Genomic DNA, 10804 nt, shown 5'->3' on the forward strand with positions numbered 1-10804 from the left:
CTGAGAAATGAATGTCAAGAGAGAGTAGATTCAAACTCTGTGAGAGCTATCTTAATTACAGCTTTCACTGTTAAGTTGTAAAACAGTACTGAGAGCCTCTGAATGCATTATAGCAAATCATTGTCAAGCTTAAGATATTCATCTTAGAAATTCCTGAGTGCTAATTCTCACTGATCTTAGAATTAATAGTCTCTCAGATGCTTCAAGTTAAATCAGTACTAGAGTGATTAAGATCTAAAATGCCTGCAGAATAGTAAATCATTATCAAGCTTAACTGATCAGGTCTTATCTCTCTCACTCTAGACACTCACTTCTGAGAAATCAATATTTAAAAACTATCTGATTAGAACATCTCAGGTCTAGCAAGAATCTAGATGAGATAAGATCTAGATATTCTTAATAGATAATTAGTGTAAGCAAGACTGTGACAGTCAATTAATAGGCTGAAATACTGAGATTGACAGCTAAAAGATTAGAGACTTAACTAGAATTAAGTAGCTCTGATAAAATATCTTAATACACATGAGTCTCTGTATGCAAAGATGTTGCAGAGCTAAGCTCAAAACAGAAGACTCTGCAAGATTGATTTTACAGCTTATTATTAATAATAATAGAAGGGATAGAACTGTAAAAACATATAGAGATTCATTTTTCAGTGCAAAAGCACTAGCTAACTAAGTAAGGAAAAAAATAAAAAATACTCTGCTCTGCCTCATCAGCTCATATATCATTCTCAAGAACAGTTTAAGTGATCTGAAGAAGACTTGTAATAGTTCTGAATTTAGTCTTCAGAGCTGCATTCTTCTTGTACAGAGTCTCATTTTCAATACAAAGAGTTAAAATCTTAATATCACAATCATCAACTGACTCAACACTTATCATCTGTTTTTTCAAGACTCTAGTCTCTGTATTCTCAGTCACAGAGCACTTCTTGAATGAGCTCTTCTTCTTGACTTTCTTTCTCTTTTCATTCTTTTACTTCTTTTCTTTCACTTTATCATTCTTCTTACTGACATTGACTATGTATAACTATTAGTTAATTGTATTGAAATTGACATATTTCATATTAAAAAGTGACTCACTTCTATAATAAGAGCAGTGACTTTCAGTGTTATTGTAATAATAACTAGTACAAGCTTCATAGCACTGATTTAGAGCACTGATATAGATAATAAAAGAGTCTTCTTCTCTGACACAGTGACTGCAGAGAACTGTAAAAACAGCACTGTGAGATTGTAGAAGAAGAGCTTTATAATTTGTATTAATTTTTATATTGATCTGATGACTCTTCTGCAAGACTGACTCATAAGTATAGAGTAATTTAATGAGAGTCTGTAGCTTCTTTAACAGCTTCTCAGACATTCTTTCAGTCAAATGAGTCAACAGTTGACTTGATGATTTAGAACTGACAGATGCAGCAGAGGCAGGCGCAGATACAGACACAGAACTGAGAATGAGATTGACAGCTGACAGCTCAGCAGACTGAACAAGATTGTTAAGAACTGTGCTGACTGTTAGAATTGTAATTTTCATCATTTTGAGAATCTTACTTATAATGAATGTGTTTCAAGACATTGTTTTCAGTTATAATAATAGTATTAATGATTTTTTGAACTTCTGATGAATTAATAGAGATAAATAACATGATTTCTAAAAAAAAAAAAAAAAAACAGCTGACAGAGATGAGAGATGAGAGATAAGATAAATTCTTCAAAGAGAAAGAGAATACTTTGAGATTCATTCACTTTCTCTTATACATGTGTTAATAACTGTAAGAATTCAATATTTCTTATCACATAATATAACACAGATCTTAATAACACAGGTCTCAGAAGATTCTCAATCTCTCAGATTAAAGATGTCATTATATTAAATCTGAGCTGTATAGATTAATATTCAGATTGTTTCAATATCTTCTATAGACTATTAACTGCTCATTCTCAGATTCAGTAATTATAATAAAATTAACTGTAATAAATTTGTTAAATTCAATGATTGAATTCAATGAATCTGTGAACAGAATAGACAGAGAGAATGATAGAACAGAGAATGAAGAACTTACAGCAATGAAGAATAAGTGAATAAACAGATTAAATATGAACTGTGAAAAAGATGAAATAAAGAGTGAATGAAGCTATATAGAATATAGATTAGCAGAGATCTATAAAAAGAAAAGAAATATAACTTAGTTATCTGTTAACTTTGATATTTTATATAATCAATCTCATATATCTGCATGCTTCTGCTTACTTCATCATCAGATCAGTGAAATCTGAAATAATCAAAGAGTTGTTTGAACAGAAGACCTTGATATATTTTAATCTGTGAAACTGCAACATATGTGAGATCAGTCTGGAATTTAATCTCAGAAATATCAAGAACAGTCTGATTAAGTAATAATTCTTGAGATTTATGAACAGTAATAGTGTATGTAACTGTAATAGAGAACTGCATACAGCTGCAGGCTTGATTAATATGAGAAAAGTCATAGCAGCTGTGAAAGATAGACACAAGTTTAAGACTCTTTCATTTCAAATAAGCAGAGCTGTCATATTTGTTAAAATTAATTAGCAGTGCAAATGAAGAATCTTGATAGAGATTCTTCACATCTGAACTTCATACAATGTCATGAAGAATCTCAAGAGCACTGTTAATGAGACTGCAGTCTGTTCAAATATTCTGTATAAGCATGATTTAATAGCTGATAAAGAGAGAAAGATTTTGAGGAAGATTGTCAGTCTTGTCAGAATCTAACTGAAAAGTGTCTATATCAACATTTATAATCTGAATATTAATAACAGGTTGTTTACAGCTTCAAATAGTATCATTATTATAGGCATGAATGTAGCACTTCTTTGTATAAATATGAATTGCATTCTCAAAGACCAGAGCTTCATGAGGAATAAGAGTCTGCACATGCTTTGAAAGAAACTCTCAATCATTCAGAGTTAACTGATCAAGATGAAGATTTTTTAAAATCTCACAGAACTGACAGCTGATGACATCTTCACTCACTTGTTATTAAATCACAGTAAGTTGAATAATTTTACTAAAAGCTAAGTAGATTTGATAACTCTGAATGTCTTCTTTATAATCAATACATCTGTTATAATAGAGCAGGGTTTGAAAAACAGGTGAGAGCTGATAGAAATCTTAACTGAGAATGACACTGAGATCATCAAAATAAGCATTCTTATGAGAGAATATATAATGACAGATCTGATCAATTCATGAAAGTTGTTATAAATCAATCATTGACTGTTCATTAATTAACAGATAGTGAACATCTTTAAAAAGAGCTTGTAAAGATCAAAGATTTTGAGAGTTGAGTGATTCATATAGCATGTTCTTGTGATTCAAAGGTTGCTTAAGCCAGCGTACAATTACAGGCGTACGCCGGCTTCTTATATATTGAATCTCGTACGCTAAATTAATTAGTGGCCGCTAGGGCCCCCTTTACATTCGTACGCGGAAGCGGCCGCGTTATTATCCGACGGTCGTACGTTCTTCCGAACCACATCCTCCCTCACCAGATTCGGTCACGCTCATGTGACCATGTCATACACCCTAGCTTCATGTGGATTAGCTCGCCACTAGCATTTCATGATCATGTGACCTATCCCTGATTCGGCTAGTGTCCTGTGTACACCCTTACAAAGAAACTTTCACTATATTACATCACTCACTTACTAACTTTTCTCATTCTTCAATCATCATCTTTATTATTATCATCATCAAATATCATCATCTCATTCAAGATTTCTATCTCTTCTTCTGTTTAACTCTTTTCATTTGTCTATCTATCACATTGTACATGTTTCTGGCGATGACCTCTCATTCTCATAACAAGTGTTCTCATAGTGCTCATATCAGGCAGTTTGTTAGCAGTAAGTGTAATATGTTGTGAAACATGGCCAGGACTTATTTATCTTCTAACAATTGTCAGAATATACTACTATGAATAACACATCTTCTTCATCTTCTTATACACTCTCTTCATCTTCTCATATGTTCTCAACTGTTTCTCTTCTCAGTGAGTTTCTGATCATGTTTTCTGGCATGATTTTGCATGAACACAGATGCTGATATGTTGTTTTTATTTATATAGAATCTTCACACATTGACAGATTCATATCTGCTGATGATAGTGAACTCAATATTGAATCATTGATTGAGAATCTGAAGAATGTGATAATGAAGAAATTGTCTGTGTCATGTGTAACTGAGTCTTCTATGTTCTTTCTTACCTCTTCTGCTGCTTCTCAATCTTCTACACTTGTTCCTGTGTCTGATTCTCCTGCTTCTGCTATTTCTGTTTCTGTGACCTCTACTCTCACTACTTCTGGTTTTGCTGTCTCTGCCTTCATTACTAGCTCTCTCTGTTTCAAGAAGATATTGCATAGACTCAGTGAATTACATTTCTCAGTGTGTACACTTCTGCTCTTCTTATCAATTTCTAGAACAATTTATTGTATGAAGACAGTGTATAACACAACTATCTGAAGTTCAGTCACAGATATCAATTATTACATTTATTTTAAATATTCATAATAAGACAATTATCTGTTTATTTCAGAGAATCACTCTCTCTCTCAATAGTATTGAGATTATAAGTCTTTTTCTTTTTCATCTTTTCTTTCTGACACTGATTTTTCTATTCTTAGAGAAAATTATTATGAGTTTTACTGTGTATAAAGTCATGACATTCATAGATATCAAGAAGCTTTTCATGACTGTAAAGTTCAACATCACAGAGACATTCACTCTGATGAATTTCTTCAGAATGATAGATCTATATCAGTCTATTCTCTGATGTCTGTTATCTGACTTCATGATGCAGGTGAAAGATATCTGTGTTTTCAGAAACAGAAACACAGATATCATACTCTTTTACACCTGCAGATGTGAGGCTTGTACACCTTATCTGAGATATCATCATGAAAATGAGCTGTTCACACACTGTGTTCTACTTTCTGCATTTCTCTGTGTCCTTCTCTCTCTTTCTGAGAAGCCTTGTGTGTGTTGTAATTGTGTGTACAATTCTAAGATCAGTAGATGTTTGTTCAGTAATTGTTATCTCTGTTTTTACAGTTTTGTATACTAACAATAGTTCTTAGTTACTTCAGTGCCAGAGGCTATTTTAATCAAAGATGATAATATCACTGAGACTACTCTCTCTCACTCTCAAGCTTTTTCTATTGCTTCTTCTCTCTTCTCTGCAGAGAAGATTATGCATACACTGAGTCATAAGTATTCAGCTCTGAATGACTCTCATTATTTATTCAGTTCTGTGTCTTCTTCTTCTTCTGTTTCTTCTGTCTTCATTTTCTCTGTTCTGACTTCTGATTCTGTGAGTTCTGTGCTCTTCTTCAATTTCTCTACATGTATACATGCACATTTCTATATTGACATTTCAGTCAATCTTGTGATAAATGATATTAATATTGTACACAGAGCAGTAGAGGAATCAGAGATATGTACAGTGTTATTATAAGAGCAGATTACAGCTCTCAAATCTCTTACAGATCTTGAGTTTTGAGATTTTCTTTATTTTTGACATTTTTCAGATGATGTGGTGTTGAAAATAGATTAAATATGTGATATATGAAAATGAATGAGATGTGTATGATAATATTTATCTTTTACAGCTGACTCTTACAGTTGATAATCAATTCATTATCTCTTTTTTTACACTTTTTCTTTATCTGCTAGTCACTACTCTTATGCAATCTCTATATAATACAGCATTCAGTGACTATATTCAGCAGCTTCTATCTTTTGTGATTCTATCTTATATATTATACTATCTCTCTTCACTCACTTAGATCACTACAGTGAACAGCTCATTAAAACTAACCTTGTCTGATCTCTGAGCATTTTCAGAAGTTGAGATAGCTTGGTCTCACATGTTCACAGATGTTTCAGATAGTTTGTTCTCTGTGATCTCTGTAATTGAACTGATATAAACAGTTAAATTCAACTCTGAATTTCTTTTCCTTCTGTGACCTGACTCATGTGCAAGTCTGCTGCTTTGAGATCACTCTTTGCTGCATTGTGCTCACTGTCTGCAGCATGTTATCATACAACTGACTACAGTCTCATCACTTATTGAAGTGTGATATTCATCTGATTTCTTCATTTCTTCTCATTCTTTCCTTATAATCATGAAAAGATCAGAATAAGTGAGATTATCTGATTTATAAGCATCTATGATTTCTCTTACTTCATAAGACTTTTCAATTGTAAGTCTCTTCTTTTTCAACACTGATAATAGTGCTGTGAATAATCATAATTCACTCAGGTCTTGCATCTTTACTTTCATAAGTCATGAATCATTGATTAAGTTGTATAAGATTCATCCCTCTGATTCTTTCAATGTGTATGTTCTCAGAGAATGTGATTTGAGTATTTTATATGACTCAAATCATCTAGGTTGAAACTTCTCAGAACTCTCATTGTATACAAGAACTCATATTCTCATCTTGAGACTTGATTTCTTAATAAGTGAGTCTTGTATTCTTTTCAATTGAATTGCTCAGTTCAGAAGTAACTTATTAGCTTTTACACATATGTGACTGATCTCTTTCAATCTTGATTCTGTGTCTGCAACTGTTGCATCTGCAACTGCTACTGCTGCATTCATAACTGCTGTTTCTGCTGTGTCTGTAACTGCTGTTTCTGCTGCATTCACAACTGCTCTCTCTCTCATCTTTTCTGAAGCATTCTCCGGGATGCGCGGATGCAATTCATACAACAGATAGAATGATGAATGCTTGAAGACTGCATGCTGTCAAATCTGCATGATCAATAGCACCTGCCTGAGATATTCATCTCATAGTCTCATAGACTTGCTCACTAGATATTTTATCAGCATGTTGCTCAAGATTTCATTCAAGTGTTTCATCTTCTTATTTATTCACAGATGATATAGCATTGTTCTACAATGTCTTGTCTGTAATTGACTTATGAAATGCCTCACTACTTCTTCTACAAGGTTTGCACTGTTATCAGTTAGAATCTCGCGCGGCATTTCATAGTTGATATAGATCTCATCATATAGAAACTTTATCATCATCTTCTCTGTCATCTCTGAAACTGCTTTTGTGATTGGTCAGTCAGTAGTGTAATCAATAGCAGTGATTATTCATCAATTTCCATTTGATGTTTACAGCAATATGTCTATGAGGTTCATCTCTCATCATTTGAATGATTGTATTGTACACTTCATCTGATGTTGTACTTTCTTGTATTCTAACTCTTTCTTAGATTCTTTCATGACCTGACAATTCAGGCACTTGTGAGTGTACATCTGAATATTCTCAGTCATGCTTGACCAGTATGCTCTTGATTTGAGTACATTCATGAGTTCAGGGCTTTCTAAGTGATCAAATTCCTTATGCATATGAGTCATCAAGTCACATCTAAATAAAGATTCTAGATAGAGAGCTTCTGTGTATTCTAGATTATGATAAAGCACAATGTCATTTTCATTTCTCAATTTCCTCAGCTTGAAGTTCAGAAGCATCTCTTCTACTACTCTCATAAGACACTTGTTATCTGACATCTTGTCATTCTTTAAGTAAGAGATTATGATGTTCACTCATTCTGATTCCTTGCATTCTCTCAGTGTGTTTAATGTGAATATTTCTTATATCTGATTCACAGAACTCTCACTTATAAAATCAGGTCTGTGACTGATTGTATCAGGTATCACTGTGTCTGATTCCTTTCAGTATTTGATATGAAGATTGTACACTTGAAACTCTGAGATTCAATGTACTAAGTGTTTGAAAGGTTTTATCATTGATTGTAGATAGATGAGACTTTTGTGATCTGTGATCACTGTTATTATATATCTGTTGTCAATATATCTATTTCATAACACCAGCATGTACTTGATCACTAGCAATTTCTTTTCATGCACTGAGTAATTGAGCTCAGCACTTAATAGTTTTCTACTATCATATGTCACTGAGTGCAGCTTGCTGTTCTTACTCATCTGTAGAAGAGTGTCTCTGATAGCTCATTCAGATACATCTGTCTTAATGTAGAAAGATTTATTACAATCTGATTGAATAAGTACTGAGAATGTCATTATACATTCTCTCAGTGTGAGAAAAGCCTCTTCACACACAGCATTTCAGATGATTGAACAAAACTTCTTCTTTCACAGATTTGCATTCATTTCTCTTAAGAGATCTGAGAGTGATACAGATATTTATGTGAAATCCTTGATGAATCTGCAGTAGTATGAGATCAACTCAAGAAACTGTCATACATAATATACATTTCTCAGCCGCGGTTAATTTACTATGACATTCAATTTCTCTGAGATAAGATGTATACAGTCATCACTCACTACATATCTCATAAACTCCAACTCTTTCATTTCAAACACACACTTGATTAATTTGACATAGAGCTTATGCTCTGTCAGAGTTATAAGCACTTCATCAAGATACTTCAGATATTCATTGTATGAGTTTGAAAAGACTAGAATGTCATCAAGATATATAAGATATGAGGTTTCATTCTGTTTATGAAGAATTGTATTCATCATCATTTAAAAGATGATAAGCATATTTATCAGACTGAATAATATTACTAGGAATTCAAACTTCTCTCATTGCATATTAAATGTAGTTCATGAGACTGATAGTTTGTCTACACAGATCTGCCAGTATTCTGAGAGAAGATTAATCTTTGATAGATATCAGGCATTTCTGACTGTATTCAACTGTTGTTGAATTCATGGCAGTGAATATTCATTCTTAATCATAAGCTTATTAAGTGCTTAATAATCAATACACATTCATCACTCTTCACTCATCTTTTTCACAAATAGAACTGAAAAGCCCCACGCGCTTGATGAGAGTTATATGAGACCATGTTCTAGAAGGTCTGTGATCTGATGCTTCTGTTCTTTGAGATGTGTTTGTGATAGAGGGTATGCATTCTGATTGACTGGTTTTATGTTCTCTGTGTCAATCTCATGTATGAATTCTTGTTTCAGCAGCAATTCTGATGAAAGATCTGTTCAGAAGATCTTTTCATGCTTCTTCAGAAGCTTCTTCATATACTTGTTCTTCTGCATATTCTTTATCTTGGTTTTCTCTGCTTCTGAGTTCTGTATAATATACAGAATGCTTTCAGATGAGGTCTTACAAATCATTCTCTTTACTTGTTAATGCATAAGCAGATTTAACCCTTCTATATCAGAGATGTGAAATGTCCTTCTCATATCAGTTAGTAGAATTGTATGAACCATTTTCTTCCTATCAGTCAACTGCATATAACATGTACATCATTGAATCTGCAGATTGAATCTGCAGATTGAATCTTTGAAATCAATTAAGTTTAAGAATAAGATTGTATTTCACATTCTGCAGCTCTCACACTCAAATATAGCAAGATCATTCTTCAAAGTGCAAGGGAACTCTTACTTTTACAGATGATATCAAATATCAGTTATCAGATAATCTTATACATCAGAGATTCTTCACTCAGTGAATCTCTTTCAATTTTCAGATCATATAATTATCAATATATTGTATCAAAGCTTCTATATCTGTTAACACTTTTACAGTCATCTCTCAATTCTTATTCAAGTGCTCTCTATACATTAACATTTCAGGTCTCAAGGTATTGAGATGAGTATTCACTTCATCATTCTCATCTGCATCTTATTCAGAAGTCTGCTTCTTCTTTGCATTTGCAGAATTCAGAGAGTCATCTAACACAGGCATCTCTTTCACTTTGAAGACTTTTCATAGAATATCAGCAAGTGTCTTCAAGCTCACTGATTCTGCTAGTTTTTTGACTGTGCATACTGAGTGCAATCTTTTGTATCATGATTTTGACATTCACAGTTGAAGCAAGCTTGATGTTTGTGATATCAAGGTTTTCACTCAGAGGATCTCTTTTTCAGAGGATTCAGCACTTTAGTGATAGCATTCAGATCTAGATTCATCATGTTCAAGTGTGTAACTTATATTGTAGAAGTCTGATTACTCATTCTTCACTGAGACATACTTGATTACAGTATTTTCTATTGCAATTGACTCACTTGTTCCTGTATAATGAGAATATTGTATGCTTTCTTCACTGTGCCTGACTGTGAGGTTAAGCATTTCCATTCTGCTCTCAACTCAGGTGTAAGATCATGAATGAAGATCTGTAAACAGAAAGATGTTGAAAGCTCTTTATTCAATATAAGATAGTATAAGCTGATGTGTGTGAAGTATAATGTAAGATCACTTACTTATCTACACTCAGTGAAGTATTCATAACACTTATCTCATACATTCACTTTCTCAAAGTTGTGCAAGATTCATTTAGAAAACTCATTTCATATTCATAAAAATGAGTATCACTCTGAGTCTGTAAGATTCATCTTTTCATCAGTTATTCATAATGACTTTACTTTTCTATGTAGAAATACAGCAGATCTTAAGACTTGTTAGAATTTCATTGACTGTCTGTCTGTGAGTTCACATTTAATCTGATAATATGATTGCATCTGACTTAGTCAGCTGATTGCAGCATTATTTTTTCAGTCATTATTAAAGCTTAATGACTCTGACAGATCTTCTGACTTGATATATTTCATGCTCAGATTCTCATCCTGTGTAGCAGTCTCTGATAATGTGTACACTTCTAAAGAGATTATGAATGATTGTGATAAGATCTTCAGATTCAGTGTAGTCATCTGTCTGTGTAAATGTTCAATCTTCTGCTGCAGATCTAAGATCTGGTTTTCTCTATTCTTATTAATGATGATGATTGCATCAGTGAAGCTCTTCAT

At 33.0% G+C, this 10804-nt stretch overlaps 1 protein-coding gene across 1 annotated transcript; it reads right to left on the reverse strand.

Moving 5' to 3' along the window:
- Window positions 1-10552: 10552 nt before the first annotated feature.
- BDCG_17510 (uncharacterized protein) lies at window positions 10553-10804 on the reverse strand (the record flags this gene model as incomplete). The annotated part of the gene is made up of 1 exon (XM_045426622.1): window positions 10553-10804. One exon carries the CDS (start codon window positions 10802-10804, stop codon window positions 10553-10555), a length of 252 nt encoding a protein of 83 aa, XP_045282103.1.

Source organism: Blastomyces dermatitidis (genome assembly GCF_000003525.1).
Source record: "Blastomyces dermatitidis ER-3 genomic scaffold supercont1.8, whole genome shotgun sequence".
NCBI classification, from domain to species: domain Eukaryota; kingdom Fungi; phylum Ascomycota; class Eurotiomycetes; order Onygenales; family Ajellomycetaceae; genus Blastomyces; species Blastomyces dermatitidis.